The sequence below is a fragment of the Rhinopithecus bieti genome, unplaced genomic scaffold (assembly GCF_001698545.2).
Source record: "Rhinopithecus bieti isolate Rb0 unplaced genomic scaffold, ASM169854v2 scaffold_5750, whole genome shotgun sequence".
NCBI lineage: Eukaryota > Metazoa > Chordata > Mammalia > Primates > Cercopithecidae > Rhinopithecus > Rhinopithecus bieti.
Genome location: NW_016805082.1, coordinates 383,336 through 400,154, shown reverse-complemented (window position 1 = coordinate 400,154; position 16,819 = coordinate 383,336). Strand labels below are relative to the sequence as shown.

At 41.1% G+C, this 16,819-nt stretch overlaps 1 protein-coding gene and 1 pseudogene across 9 annotated transcripts in view; both read right to left on the bottom strand.

Annotated features, from left to right (window-relative positions):
- ZBTB44 (zinc finger and BTB domain containing 44) overlaps positions 1-16,819 on the bottom strand; it is a 70,001-nt gene that overhangs the window by 25,359 nt on the left and 27,823 nt on the right. For all 9 annotated transcript variants that reach the window (XR_001885391.1, XM_017871153.1, XM_017871154.1 and 6 more), the window contains exon 2: positions 3,147-4,220. Coding sequence is in view for 8 of the 9 variants with exons in the window: in XM_017871153.1 (XP_017726642.1) it covers positions 3,147-4,164 (1,018 nt within the window). In the remaining variant the exon portion in view is untranslated. The remainder of the gene's footprint in view (positions 1-3,146; positions 4,221-16,819) is intronic.
- On the bottom strand, positions 14,198-15,535 carry LOC108529066 (mimitin, mitochondrial pseudogene; annotated as a pseudogene).

The following is a 16,819-nucleotide window of genomic DNA, read 5'->3' as shown; positions in this document are numbered from 1 at the left end:
TAAATTAAAAATAAATTTAAAAAATTCAACACCCCTTCATGCCAAAAACTCTCAATAAACTAGGTATTGATGGAACATATCTCAAAATAATAAAAGAGCTATTTATGACAAACCCATAGCCAGTATCATACTGAATGAGTAAAAGGAGAAAGCGTTCCCTTTGAAAACTGGCACAAGACAAGGATGCCCTCTCTCACCACCCCTATTCAACACAGTACTGAAGTTCTGGCCAGAGCAATCAGCCAAGAGAAAGAAAGAGTATTCAAATAGGAAGACAGGAAGTCAAGGGTATTCAAATAAGAAGAGAGAAAGTCAAATTGTCTCTGTTTGCAGATGACATGATTGTATATTTAGAAAACCCCACTGTCTCAGCTCCAAAACTCCTTAAGCTGATAAACAATTTCAGCAAAATCTCAGGATACAAAATCAATGTGCAAAAATCACAAGTATTCCTATACACCAATAATAGACAAGCAGAGAGCCAAATTATGAGTGAACTCCCATTCACAATTGCTACAAAGAAAATAAAATACCCAAAACCACAACTTACAAGGGACGTGAAGGACCTCTTCAAGGAGAACTACAAATCACTGCTCAAGGAAATAAGAGAGGACACGAACAAATGGAAAAAAAATTCATGCTCATGGATAGGAAGAGTCAGTATTGTGAAAATGGTCATACTGCCCGAAGTAATTTATAGATCCAATGCTATTCCCATCAAGCTACCACTGACTTTCTACACAGAACTAGAAAACACTACTTTAAATTTCATATGGAAACAAAAGAGAGCCCACATAGCCAAGACAACCCTAAGAAAAAAGAACAAAGCTGGAGGCATCACGCTACCTGACTTTATACTACAAGTCTACAGTAACCAAAACAACATGGTACTGGTACCAAAACAGAGATACAGACCGATGGAACAGAACAGAGGCCTCAGAAATAACACCACACATCTACAACCATCTGATCTTCGACAAACCTGACAAAAACAATCAATGGGGAAAGGATTCCCTACTTAATAAATGGTGCTGGGAAAACTGGCCAGCCATATGCAGAAAACTGAAACTGGACCCCTTCCTTACACCTTACACAAAAATTAACTCAAGATGGATTAAATACTTAAACGTTAGACCTAAAACTATAAAAACCCTAGAAGAAAACATAGGCAATACCATTCAGGACATAGGCACGGGCAAAGACTTTATGACTAAAGCACCAAAAGCAATTGCAACAAAAGCCAAAACTGACAAATGGAATCCAATTAAACGAAAGAGGTTCTGCATAGCAAAAGAAACTATCATCAGAGTGACCAGGCAACCTACAGAATGGGAGAAAATTTTTGCAATCCATCCATCTGACAGAAGTCTAATATCCAGAATCTACAAAGAATTTAAACAAATTTACAAGAAAAAAACAAACAATCCCATCAAAAAGTGGGCGAAGGATATGAACAGACACTTCTCAAAAGAAGACATTTATGCAGCCAACAAACATATGAAAAAAGCTCATCATCACTGGTTATCGGAGAAATGCAAATCAAAACCACAATGAGATACCATCTCACACCAGTTAGAATGGCGATCATTAAAAAGTCTGGAAACAACAGATGCTGGTGAGGATGTGGAGAAACAGGAACACTTTTACACTGTTGGGAGTGTAAATTAGTTCAACCATTGTGGAAGACAGTGTGGTGATTCCTCAAGGATCTGGAACTAGAAATATCATTTGACCCAGTAATCCAAATACTGGGTATACACCCAAAGGATTATAAATCATTCTACTATAAAGACACATGTGCATGTATGTTTACTGCGACACGATTCACAATAGCAAAGACTTTGAACCAACCCAAATGTCTTTTAATGATAGACTGGATAAAGAAACTGTGGCACATATACACCATGAAATACTATGCAACCATAAAAAATGAGTTCATGTCCTTTGCAGGGACACGGATGAAGCTGGAAACCATCTTTCTCAGCAAACTAACACAAGAACAGAAAACCAAACACCACATGTTCTCACTCGTAAGTGGGAGTTGAACAATGAGAATCCATGGACACGGGGAGGGGAATATCACACAACGGGGCCTGTTGAGGGGGTGGGGGGCTAGGGGAGAGATAGCATTAGGGTAAATACCTAATACAGACGAAGGGTTGATGGGTGCAGCAAACCACCATAGCATGTGTATACCTATGTAAGAAAACTGAACGTTCTGCACGCATACCCCAGAACTTGAATTAAAAAAAAGAAAAAAATACTGCCAGAGAAAACAACTATAAGTCATTTTATTTTCAATCTAAAAAGATAAAATAAATAAATAATAAAGAAAAAATAAAACTCTGCTACAGTTAAGTTACTGCAGAAGGGATTCCTTTACCTGCACTTAAATGCAACCCCTACTGAAACCAGGATTCAAGGCTCTTCACAGCCTGTGCTCAAGCACTCCTTTTTATCTTATCTCCTGCTACTGCCTACACTTTCAGGTATCTGTGCTTATTTACATCATTTTGCACTGAAATCACTGTTTACCAAACACACAATGCTCTTCCATACCTGTGTTTGCATATATGCGCTGCGTTTTTATGTTTTCACAGAAATGACATTCCCATGCTTGGGCACACTCTTAATTACTGCATAAGACCCAACTCAAATATATAGTGTTAACTTACTCTTTCCTCTGTTACAACCATACTACTTTGTTCACACCTCCAGATGAGCACTTTTCATAGTTCACTGTAATAATTTACTTACGTATCTGCTTCTCCAATTAGATGATTAACCTCTTCATTGCAGGGACTACGTGTTTTTCTTTACGTATCACCAATGTTTGCTTGGCACATGGTAAGTTTGCAATACATATTTTAATAAAGAATAAAACACAAACTGGATTTAACTGGGTTTTTTTGTGTGTATCTGCCTTTGTCCCACCAGATATTATTCCATTATTTTTATTTTCCCTAATGTGCAACTTGTAAAAAATAAACGATAGTACTAATAGCATTTCAAGCAAATCCAGTTATCATGTTTTACTCTTCTTTGTATTTCCTGTATGACCGAACACAAAACTTTTTATCTAACAGTAACTTAAAAATGTTTGAATTGACTTTAGAGCACCAAGAAAAACACAGAAGACATTATACCTAGAGAGGAAGACTGTGGACTAATCAGAAGGTCCTCTTGGACTTGTTCACTTCCTGGAACTGTCTGCTGATCACTCAGGGAACTCTGAGATGCACTCACAGGCTGGGACACCTCCTCGTGGACCTCCTCGTCACTTAACCTTTCGACTTTGACCCGGACATCATCTTCGGTACCTAAAGGCAAGGTCGTTTTTGTGCTCTCACAAGTCACATAATCAGCCATTCTTCTAGCGGCCTCAGATGGGCCAGGTAATTCTAAAGTCCGGGGATTTTCTGCTTGCTTAACTTTCTCAGGCTGAATCCTTCGATCAATTCCAAAAGGAAAAGTCCAGGGAAAAGCTAAGGAAGAGTCAACTGGTTGGTTTCTATTTTCTGAGTAGGAAGCTGAAGAATTCAATACCTGGGGTGAACTTGTTTGTGTGCTACACTTTACAGGACTTTCAGGAGACATAACAATGTAGCTTTTGCGCTTTCTCCGGGATTCTCGGCAGACAGGAATTGTTCTTTCTACCACACTGCACTCTGAGGACACGGGAGAAATGCTCCCATCTCGAGAAGTAAAATTGCAGTTAGAATTATTTTCTTGTCCAGCATCTAGACCTTTTTCGGGTTGGCTGTTAGGTGTATTCCATAAAATGCTTGATTTCATGAACTCTGAGCAAGTGCTGGCAACACTGAACATTTGCATATAGCTGGCTGCTGCTAGAACATCAATAATATTTTCTGTGTTAATTGATAGAGTGGCTGTGTAAGCATATTCTAAAAGAGGTATAAAGCCAGTCACTGTAACATGATGCAGATCCAACACATTCTTGTTCTCATCCTCGGCTTGGCCTACAAGTTTGGTGCGAAAGAAATCACTGCAAGCTGCTAGTACCACCTTATGTGCCCGGAAGATTTTGTCCTGGACACGAATAGTGATATCACAAAAATGTCCATCATTTCGCAGCATATTTAGCTTTCCAAGCATTTCCTGGCTGTGGGAAGAGGAGCTATGAGTAAACGTTTTCACACCCATCTTTTACTTCCTCTTCTACAGATGCTCTTCAAGGAGGCAAATGAATCAGAAATGTCCTAAAAAATACATAAAATAAAGCATTAATTGATATTTTAGTAGTTTAAATCTGATTTAGATCATTTTCATGTGGCCACTGCACTAAATTAAAAAGCTGAAAGATGGTAGTGAGAGAGAAACTTCAAGGTAGGGAACTGTATAGAAATATATTCTCCTTATCTGCCTTCCGAACTGTCCAACCAATGAAGTCTGTGAACCAATGTTTTTTTTTTTTGAGACAGAGTCTTGCTCTGACGCCCAGGCTGGAGTGCAGCAGGGAGGTCTTGGATCACTGCAACCTCCGCCTTCCGGGTTCAAGCAATTCTCCTGCCTCAGCCTCCCGAGTAGCTGGGATTACAGGCACTCGCCATCATGCCTGGCTAATTTTTGTATTTTTGTAGAGATGGGGTTTCACCATGTTGGCCAGGCTGGTCTTGAACTCCTGACTTCAGGTGATAGGCCCGCCTCAGCCTCTCAAAATGCTGGGATTACAGGCGTGAGCCACTACGTCCGACCTGTGAACCAATGTTTTAATGAGCTGCAGGCTGCAACAGTTTGTAAATAGTGACGATTGTAGAGTGTCTTCTATGTACCAAACAGTATTTGAAATGCTTCACATTTAATAATTGATCATCATTGTATCTCTGTCAGTAGGCATATTATTCCTGTTTCTAAATGTGAGCATGCAGCAGGCAATGCCAGTGTAAACACTAAACAATCCATTACATAATCATCCCTGTTAATGTTTTATGCAGGTAAATGTATAGAGGAAAAGAAAGATGGGAAAAAGGAAAAGGAAAGAAAAAAAAACCCAAAAGATTTCAAGATGAATTTTAAAAGGTTGCCAGGTGTGGTGGCTCACACCTGTAATCCCAGCACTTAGGGAGGCCAAGGCAGGCGGATCGCTTGAGTTCAGGAGTCTGAGACCAGCCTGGCCAACAAAGCCCCGTCCCTATTAAAAGCACATAAAAATTAGTGGGGTGTGATGGCACGGGCCTGTAGTCCCAGCTATTCGGAACGCTGATGTGGAAGGATCACTTGAGCCTGGGAGGTGGAGGTTGCAGTGAGCCGAGATTGCACCACTGCACTCCAGCCTTAGTGACAGAGCAAGACTCTATCTAAAAAAATAAAAGTCACAGACTATTATAACTTGAGAAGACAAAATGATCAACTTGGGACTGTTCCATGTCAGACTTCACAAAAGGATAAGGTATGAATCTCTGTTCCAAAGCAGTCAGGTAAAGCTACTGAAATAATTATCTTGATCATAATTAGTGACAGAAGTTCAAATGTAAACTGAGTGCTCTACATACCCTTCCTGAAGTCAAGTGACCACAATGAGGCACTAGATAGCCAGGGACTGGTGTATGCAAACCATCATTTAACATATTTGCTGATTTAGGTCTCACAAAAATGAGATGAAGAGGAAGAAAATGGGAGGGCTATATATAAAGTGTTTTGTTCATTTATTGCATCCCAAGAAACTAGCTTTTAAAGCATGGCCTTCAAGAGTGCTTACTTTGGGATCATGTGGTTGAGGGAAGAAACATGCTTTCAGAGCAAGTGAATTAGTTATAATCCAGGGACCATCTGCATGAACAAAGGTGTGAAGAAATTAAACAGCATATTTGGAAGACATGTGCATCAGAGTATTAAAATGAAACCATTTCAATCTTGAATAGGCCCCAAACAATAGATAATGTACTACATTCTCCAGTGAGGCACAAGGGCACCTTATACAAGGGGGTAGTGGAAAACTATTTTCAACCTTGAGTTACATCCACCTTCAATCATCTTCCATGTTCAAAGTGTAGATATGAAAAGGATTTTTGCTGAGAGTAATCAGTTTGTTGTGAGTTGCAAACCCCATTCTACTTCTTTGCTTACTTCCCTGCAGGGAAAGGGGCTTCAAGACATGCTGATCCTTTCTCTCAGGTCTATGGAAAATATGTTACAACTGAAAAGACTCTGAAGGGCACATAAGTCTGATTTAAACAATAGCCAAGGCCAAGAAATACGCCTACCATCTCCCAACAGTATATAAAGGCAACACAGTGGAGTGGTTGAAAGCACAGACTCCGGAACCAGAATGCTGGCTTTGCATGCCGGTGCTATTTTTACCTGTGTGACCTTAGGCAAGTCATTAAACAAACCCTCTGTATCTTAATATATTCAGCAGTGAAATAAATATAATACAACACACCTCATAGAGTTCTGAGGATTAAATGATCTAACATGTTAAGCATTTAGAATAGTAACCAGCAACGTAATCAATGCTACAGAAATATTAGTTGCTGCTGCTACTAACATTACCATCAAAGACCTTTTCTTTCTGGACGGGCCAGAAACCACAGCCAGCAAATGAAGAAGAGTGAAAGAAGAACGTTGGGGAGGAGAGAAAGAAAGAAAAAGGAGGCAAACCACACCCAACTCTTCAACTGCAGGCCTGTAGTAGGCCTGAGGTGGGAAACGAGGGAAAGCTTTCCCTCTAAGTTTATTAGTTCTTGAAAAGATTGTTGGTATTTCCTGAAAGTGATCAGAACAGTTATTAAGACTTACTCTCCAGGAAGCTGGAGGGAGAACTAACTCCATAGAATAAATAAAATGGCTCAAGAATACCTCCTATAAGTCATGCCTGTTCACATATACGGTACGAATGCTGATCTACTTAGAAGTACGGGATGAGAAGAAGGTGATGAGGAGGAAATACATTCCATACCATACATTTATCACATGCATTTCCCAATATGTCTGCAGAAACTCAGGCCCAAGATATGCTCCACAACACAAACTTATATGGACAAATATTTTTTGGATAAACAGACACACTTCATCTTCTTGCACTTTGCTTTATTAAATGTTGGAGATATTGTCTTTTTTACAAGTTGGAAATTTGTGGCATCCCTGCCGTCAGCAAGTCTACTGGTGCCAGTTTCCACCAGCTTGTGCTCACTTCACGTTTGTGTCACATTTTGGTAATTCTTGCAGTATTTCAAACTTTTTCATTATAATTATATCTGTTATGGTGATCTGTGATCAGGAATCTTTGATGTTACTACTGTAATTGTTTTGGGGTGCCACAAACTGCACCCATATAAGACAGTGAACTTAATGTTGTGTGCGTTATGACTGATTTACCCACTAGTCAGTCCCCCATCTCTCTCCTCCTCCTCAGGTATCCCTATTCCATGAAAAACAAGGATACTGAAATTAGACCAATTAATAACCCTACAATAGCCTCTAAATGACTATGTGAAAGGAAGAGTTGCACATTTCTCACTTTGTTTTTTTTTATCTTTTGAGACAGAATTTTGCTCTGTCACCCAGGCTAGAGTGCAGTGACACAATCTTGGCTCACTGCAACCTCCACCTCCCAGATTCAAGCAATTCTCCCTTCAGCTTCCAGAGCAGCTTGAATTACAGGTGTGCACCACAAACCCCAGTTAATTTTTGTAGTTTTAGTAGAGAGGGGGTTTCACCATGTTGGCCAGCCTGGTCTCGAACTCCTGACCTCAAGTGATCCACCCATCTCACGTTTTTCACTTTAAATGAAATGCTAGAAATTATTAAGTTTAGTGAGGAAGGCATGTCGAGAGCTCAGAGAGCGCCTGAAAGCTAGACCTTTTATACCACACAGCTAGCCAAGCTGTGACAGCAAAGTACATATTCTTAAAGGAAATTAAAAGTGCTACTCCAGTGCACACATAAATGATGAGAAAGTAAAACAGCCTTATTGCTGACATGGCGAAAGTTTGCCTGGTGTGGACAGAAGACGATACCAACCACAATATTCCTTTAAATCAAAGCCTAATCCAGGGCAAGGCCATTAACTCTCCTCAATTCTATGAAGGCTGACAGGGATGAGGAAGCTGCAGAAGAAAAGTTGGAAGCTAGCAGATTCATGAGGTTGAAGGAAAGAAGCCATCTCCGTAACATAACAGTGCAAGGTGAAGCCGCAAGTGCTAATGTTGAAGCTGCAACAAGTTATCCAGAAGAGCTAGCTAAGATCACTGATGAAGGTGGCTACACTAAACAACAGGTTTTCAACGTAGACAACACAGCTTTACATAGGAAAGAGACTTTCACGGCTAGAGAGAAGTCAATGCCTGGCTTCAAAGCTTCAAAGGACAGGATGGCTCCCTTGTAAGTGGCTAATGCAGCTGGTAACTTAACTGGAAGCCAATATTCATTTACTATTCTGAAAATCCTAGACCCCTTAAAGATTAGGCTCAATCTATTCTGCCATGCTCTGTAAGTGAAACAACACAGCCTGACGGCAGCACATCTATTTACAGCATGGTTTACTGCATGTTTTAAAAGCCCACTGTTGAGACCTACTGCTTACAAGACTGTGTTCCGTACATTAATGCTTTCCAACAGTGCATCTCGTCATTGAGGAGCTCTGATGAGGAGGTACATGACTGATGTTGCTTTCATGGCTGCTAATATAACATCCATTCTGCAGCCTATAGATCAGGGAGTCATTTTGATTTTCAAGTCTTATTATTTAAGAAATACATTTCAAAAGGCTATAGCTGCCACAGATTCTGCTGATGGATCTGCGCAAAGCAAAGTGAAAACTTTCTGGAAAAGATTCATCATTCTAGATGCCATTAAGACTGAGATTCATGGGAGGAGGTCAAAATATCAACATTAACAGGAGTTTGGACGAAACTGATTCCAGCCTTCATGATGACTTCAAGACTTTCTTGGAGGAAGTAACTACAGATGTGTTGGAAACTGCAAGAGAACTAGAATTCAAAATGGAGCCTGAATTGCTGCAATCTCATGATAAAACTTGAACAGATAAGGAGTTGCTCCTTGTGGATAAGCAAAGACAGTGGTTTCTTGAGATGGAGTCTACTCCTGGTGAAGAAACTAGGAACACTGTTGAAATGACAATAAAGGATTTAGAAAACTATATAAACCTTGTTGATAAAGCAGTGGCAGGGTTTGAGAGGATCAACTCCAATTAAAAAAATTTTAATTAAAACTTTTTAGATGGGCGCAGTGCCTCACCCTATAATCCCAGTACTTTAGGAGGCTGAGGTGGGTGGATGGCTTGAGCTCAAGAGTTCAAGACCAGCCTGGTGACAGGGTGCAACACCATCTATACAAAAAATACAAAAATTAGCTTGGTGTGGTGTCACATGCCTGTAGTTCCAGCTACTCGGGAGGCTGAGGCTGGAGGATTGCATGAGCTTGGGAAGCAGAGGTTACAGTGAGCTGATATCAAGCCACTGTACACCAGCCTGTGTGACAGAGTGAGACCCTGCCTCTAAAACAAATTCAGAAAAGCTGGCAGAGGTTGGCTGGTTCATGAGGTTGAAGGAAAGAAGCCATCTTCATAACACAAAAGTGCAAGGTAAAGCTGCAAGTGCTAATGTCAAATCTGCAAATTATCCAGAAGAGCTAGGTAAGATCACAATTTTTTTTTAGAGGCAGGGTCTCACTCTGTCACCCAGGCTGGAGTACAGTGGCATGATCATGGCTCACTGTAGCCTTGAACTCCTAGGGTCAAGCAATCCTCCTGTCTCAGCCACCCAAGTATCTAGGACTACGGGGTGTACCACCACGCCTGGCTAATTTTTACATTTTTTTTTTTTTGGTAGAGATGGGGGTGTCCCTATGTTGCCCAGGCTAATCTCGAACTCCTGGTTTCAGCATCCCAAAGTGCTGAGATTACAGGTTTGAACCACTACACCCAGCAATCAACTCTAATTTTGAAAGAAGTTATTCTGTAAGTAACATGCTATCAAACAGCATCACACGCTATAGAGAAATCCTCGTGAAGGCTGGGCGCAGTGGCTCACGCCTGTAATCCCAGCACTTTGGCACTCTGGGAGGCCCAGGCAGGGGGACTGCCTGAGGTCAGGAGTTCGATACCAACCTGGACAACATGGTGAAACCCCGTTTCTACCAAAAATACAAAAAATTAGCCGGGTGTGGTGGCAGGCACCTGTAACCCCAGTTACTTGGGAGGCTGAGGCAGAATTGCTTGAACCCGGGAGGTGGAGGCTGCAGTGGGCCAAGATCATGCCATGCACTCCAGTCTGGGTGACAGAGTGAGACTCTGTCTTAAAAAAACAAACAAAAAAAGAAATCCTCATGAAAGAAAGATCCAGGAGGTTGGGTGCACGGGTTCATGACTGTAAACCCAGCACTTTGGTAGGCTGAGGCAGGAAGACTATTTGAGCCCCAGGAGCTCAATGCAATGGAGTGAGACCCACCTCTAATTTAATAAAAAAAAAAAAAAAAAAAAAAAAAGGCAGGGTGTGAGCAGTAGTGGAGAACAGATTAAACCCATGGTCACACTTCACCACTGCCTTATTAAAAACCAAAACTGTCCACATCTCCAATCTTCAGTGACCAACCATCCAATCAGTCAGCCGTCAACATCAAGGCAAGACCTTTCCACGACCTTCCACCAACAAAAGATTATGACTTGCTGAAAGCTCAGATAATTGCTAGAATTTTTTAGCAATAAAGTATTTTTTAAATATTTGAAAAATTTGTCAAGTATAGTGGCATGCAGCTGTAATCCCAGCTACTCAGGAGGTTAAGGTGGGAAGATCCCTTGACTCCAACCTAGGCAACACAGCAAGACCCTATCTCAAATTTTATTTTATTTTGAGACAGAGTCTCACTCTGTCACCCAGGCTGGAGTATGGTGGCACAATCTTGGCTCACTGCAACCTCTGCCTCATGGGTTCAAGCAATTCTCCTGCTTCAGCCTCCCGAGTAGTTGGGAATACAGGCACCAGACACTACGCCTGGCTAATATTTTGTACTTTTAGTAGAGATGCGGTTTCACCATGTTGGCCAGGCTGGTCTCGAACTCCTGACCTCAAGTGATCCACCTGACTCAGCCTCCCAAAGCGCTGGGATTACAGGTGTGAGCCACCACTCCCGGCCTCAAATTTTAAAAAACAGAGAATAAAAAAGAAAAAGTCATACATCGTACTAGACAGTTCAGAAACCACAACATAGAACCTGAAGTTTTTATAAGTTAGATAAGTCTCTTTAAAAAAAAAAATCTCGCCAGGCACGGTGGCTCATGCCTGTAATCCCAGCACTTTGGGAGGCCAAAGCAGGTGGATCACCTGAGGTCAGGAGTTCGAGACCAGCCTGGCCAACACGGTGAAACCCCAACTCTACTAAAAATACAAAAAAATTAGCTGGGTGTAGGGGTGGGTGCCTGTAATCCCAGCTGCTTGGGAGGCTGAGGCAGGAGAATAGCTTGAACCTGCGAGGCAGAGGTTGCAGTGAGCCAAGATCACGCTACTGTACTCCAGCCTAGTGTCAGAGTGAGACTCCGTTTCAAAAAAAAAAAAAAAAAAGTGTATGAGGATTCTGATTTCTCCACATCCTCACCAACACTTGTTATTATCCAACTTTGATTCTAGCCATCCTAGTGGATGTGAAGTGGTATGTCATTGTAGTTTTAATTTACATTTCCCTGATAACTAACAATATTGAGCATCTTCATGTGCTTACTGGACATTCGTACATCTTCCTTGGGGTCCACTTGGAGCTCTGCCCATTGGGTTGTCTTTTTGTTACTGAGTTGTCAGAGTTCTTTACATATTCTAGATGTGAGTTGCTTATCAGAGAAATGGTTTGCAAATATTTTCTCTCATTCTGTGGGTCGTCTTTTATGATGGTGTCCTTTGAAGCACAGAAGTTTTTAATTTTTATGAAGTTCAGTGTTTTTCTTTTGCTGTTCACGCTTTTGGTATCATATCTACAAATTCCTTTCCAAATACAAAGTCATGAAGATTTACTAATATGTTTTTTTTTTCAAGGAGTTTTAAAGTTTCAGGTCTTTAATCCATTTTGAGTTATTTTTTGTATATGGTCCCACCTCGTTCTTTTGCATGTAGCTATCCAGTTGTCCCAGCACCATCTGTTAAAAAGTGTATTCTTTTACCACTGAAAGATCTTGGCATCCTTGTTGGAAATCAGTTGAATACAAAAGGGTTTATATCTGGACTCTCTATTCCACTGATTTATATGTCCTTGTGCCAGTACCACAATGCTTTAATTACTGTTGTTTTGCAGTAAATTTTGAAGTCAAGAAGCTGAGTCCTCCTATTTTGTCCTTTTTCAGTACTATTTTGGCTATTCTGGGTCCCCTGCAACTCCGTATTAATTTCAGAATCAGACTGTCAATCTTTACAAAGTCAGCTAGGATTCTGATAGGAACTGCACTGAATTTATAGATTAGTTTGGAGAATACTGCTATCTTTACAATGTTGAATCTTCTGATCCGTGAACATGGGGTGTTTTTCCACTTATTTAGTCTTTAATTTCTTTCAGCAATGTTGTAAGTTTTCAGAGTATGAGTTTTTCTTTGTTAAATTTATTCTTTTGATGTCACCATGAATAAAATTATTTTCTTAACTTTTTTTTTTTTTTGAGACAAGAATCTCACTCTGCTGCCCAGGCTGGACTGCACTGGTATGATCACGGCTCACTGAAGCCTTGATCTGCTGGGCTCACCTGATCCCTGCCCCTCAGTCTCCTGAGTAGCTGGGACTACCGGCATGGGCCACCAACAAGCCTGGCTAATTTTTGTATATTTTGTACAGACGGGGTTTTGACACATTGCTCAGGCTGGTCTCAAACTCCTGGGCTCAAGCAATCCACCCACCTTGGCCTCCCAAACTACTAGAATTACAGGCATGAGCCACTGAATCCAGCCTGTTTTCTTAATTTAATGCTTCACTGCAAATGTATAACAAGACAACTTATGTTTGTATACTGGTTTTATATTGTGCAACCTTGCTCAACTTGTTTATTAGTCCTACAGTCTTTTTTTTTTTGAGACGGAGTCTCGGTCGCTCTGTTGCCCAGGCTGGAGTGCAGTGGCGCGATCTCGGCTCACTGCAAGCTCCGCCTCCCAGGTTCACGCCATTCTCCTGCCTCAGCCTCCCGAGTAGCTGGAACAGGTGCCCGCCACCACATCCAGCTAATTTTTTTGTATTTTTAGTACAGACAGGGTTTCATCGTGTTAGCCAGGATGATCTCTATCTTCTGACCTCGCGATCCACCCACCTCAGCCTCCCCAAAGTGCTGGGATTACAGGCGTGAGCCACCGCGCCCGGCAGTCCTATACTTCTTAAATGAATTCCTTATGATTTTCTATAAACAGGTTGCATATCCCTTATCCAAAATGCTTGGGGGCCAGGTGTGGTACTTTACAAAAGTATGTGGCAATTAAGCTATAAAGCTCCTAAAGCTCTTATTTTACTTCACAACTGATCAAGTGATAGTAATTACCAAACCTCTGCTAAGATCTCTTTTAAGGACCCTGAATGAAGCCAGTCAAGAACAGGGCTTCAGCCCGAGTGCAGTGGCTTATGCTTGCAATGCTAGCACTTTGGGAAGCTAAAGCGGGCAGATGGCTTGAGCTCAGGAATTTAAGACCAGCCTGGGCAATATGGTAAAAACCCATCTCTACAAAGAAATACAAAAATTAGCCAGGTGTGGTAGTGTATGCCCGTAGTCTCAGCTACTTGGGGGACTGAGGCAGAAGGATTGCTTGAGCCTGGGAGGTCGAGGCTGCAGTGAGCCCAGATTGAGTCACTGCATTCCAGCCTAGGTCAAAGAGTGAGACCCTGTCTCAAAATAATAATAATAATAATAATGAAATCATAAGAATAAGGCTTCAGATAGCAGCTCTATAAATTATCAGTTTTTGGAGACACAGAGAGTTATAGAAAATTTCTGCTCTGATATAGTCAGTATTATATGAAGTGTCTCTAGGGGAACCACATGCCAGACTATGGAGTGTGACTCTGGGACTGGTATTATCTTATACTACAACTATTACTACTAATGGCTTAACTCTTATGTTAGAGACTAAAAAAAATAATGAATGAACACATTGAAAAAGAGGCAATATTTTAAAACACTCAAATAGAATGAAAAAATTTGAATTTTAGAGCTTAAAGGGCAAATAGATTATTTTATGGCTCAGGAAATGTAGTTTAGCTCAACAAGCGCTGGTGGGAGCCAATGAGGGTTCTTCCTTTCCGAAGTATGAAGCAAAGCCGTGTCCTTTGAGTCTGAACTGGTGGAGCCAAGAGTTCCTCACTAGTCTCTTTACTAAGTAGTTTTGGTTTTCATAAAAATCTTTGCTTTTCAATTTCTTCTCTGTATTTTTCATTCTTTAGTATTTCCTCCATAGTAGGTGGAGTCATTCTTGCTCTTTTTTTTGTGTGTGTGAGACGGAGTTTCACTCTTGTTGGCCAGGCTGGAGTGCTGTGGTGCAATCTCGGCTCACTGCAACCTCCGCTTCCCAGGTTCAAGTGATTCTCTTGCCTCAGCCTCCTGAGTAGTTGGGACTACAAGCATGTACCACCATGACTGGCTAATTTTTCTATCTTTACTAGAGACAGGGTTTCACCATGTTGGCCAGGTTGGTCTCGAACTCCTGACCTCAGGTGATCTGCCTGCCTCGGCCTCTCAAAGTGCTGGGATTACAGGCATGAGGTACTACACCCAACCTGTTTCTTGTTCTTTTGATCCAAGCTTCCCATTTTGTTGGACTATCCCCTACTTCACAGTCTTTTTTATTTGTTGCTTCTACAGTTCTTTTCTCTTGAATAGTTTGTCCTCACCTCTCCAGTTCTTGTACTCTGGGATAGACTAGTATTCTTTTTTTTTTTTTTTTTGAGACGGAGTCTCACTCTGTGCCCCAGGCTGGAGTGCAGTGGCACAGTCTCGGCTCACTGCAAGCTCCGCCTCCCAAGTTCACGCCATTCTCCTGCCTCACTCTCCTGAGTAGCTGGACTACAGGCGCCCGCCACTGCGCCCGGCTAATTTTTTTTTTGTATTTTTAGTGGAGTCGGGGTTTCACCGTGTTAGCCAGGATGGTCTTGATCTCCTGACCTCGTGATCCGCCCATCTCGGCCTCCCAAAGTGCTGGGATTACATAGACTAGTATTTGTTCCCAAACCAGTTCATGCCCACATGCTCCTTCACTTCTTTTGACAGTGATCTCCACAAGGCACAGAACAAATCCTGAGACCAACCCATGCTGTCCACCCTGCTCTCAGCATTGCTAGCAGCCAGTCTGCAGCAGGGGTAATGCTCCAGCCACTGATCCAGCTCCCCTATAAGTATTCTTTTTAGTGATTTGATAATAGCATAAGAATAATTGTTTCTATAAAAGAACAACTGTTCTTATTAGAATGAAAATCTTACTACTTCTAAAACTCATATTCGATCTGTTCAAACCAGTAAATCAACTATCCCAAAAGTGACAAACTATACAACTAAAAAGATTGATGTGGAAAAATGTTATGACTCATTACAGTAAATTCCTTTCTAAATTATCAGACTAAGAAGAAATCAGGCAAATTCTGTAACAAAATGATCTTTAAAACAATGAAAAAATTACCAATGGGCCAGAATATTAAAAGCTGAGTCCTTAGCTGTAGTTATTTGCTGCCTAACAACCTAAAGAGAAAAAAGTGACTGTGAGAATGACAGACATTAGCCTATTCTGATTATCTGAATATCCCAGAAAAATACACACTTGTTGACCTGTAAATATATTTTTAAAATTACAATAAACTTTAAAAAATCTATTAATTTGAATATTCTCTGAAACTTACTACCTGAAAATTTCCCAATAAAGTATACCTCACACGGTAATTACTCAATTCCTATTAAGGTTTCTAATTCTAGATCTGCCACAGACACTCTCGGTATCCCTGTCCCTACAGAAGATTGCTACAACGATAAATACATTTGAATCTTCTGACACATTAGTAAGCATTAATTAAAAGAATTACAGTCTTTTCAAATTACCCAAAACTCAGTAACAGATTTCTTCACCTCATGCATAATTAGGCTTTATTCAAGTATTTCACATTCAATTCAATTATCAATGAATATATTAATATTGCCTGGAGACAGCACGTACACTAGGTAGAGCAACAGCTTTTTAGTTCAGACAGACCTGCACATTAATCATGGTTATACAACTGTAGTGGCTGGATGACCTTAAACAAGGGAGCTTTCTGAGGGCCATGATACAGATTAAATGAGACGAGTCTGTGTAAAGTGCCCAGTGCCTAGCACAGACTGTTTATATAAGAATACGGTGCAGCAGTGATGAACAGATAAGCTATCATTATTGACAGATCTCTGACTCTATCACCTTTGACTAAAATCTCAGCAATATCCTTCTGAATGTCAATTCTGGGCTTCTACTGTCCAGCTAGAGTGCCAGACAATTCCATCTGAACGTGTTCGCCATTTTGCAAATTCAATGTCTGAAAACAAACTCAAATTATTTCCCAACTAACATACCACTACAGAATTTCTTAATCTGTTAATCATGGATACCTTCAATTGCTCAGGCATCCATAGCTTAAGATCATGAGGTCAGGAGATCGAGACCATCCTGGCTAACACCGTGAAACCCCGTCTCTACTAAAAAATACAAAAAACTAGCCGGGCGAGGTGGCGGGCGCCTGTAGTCCCAGCTACTCGGGAGGCTGAGCCAGGAGAATGGCGTAAACCCGGGCGGTGGAGCTTGCAGTGAGCTGAGATCCGGCCACTGCACTCCAGCCTGGGTGATAGAGCAAGACTCCATCTCAAAAAA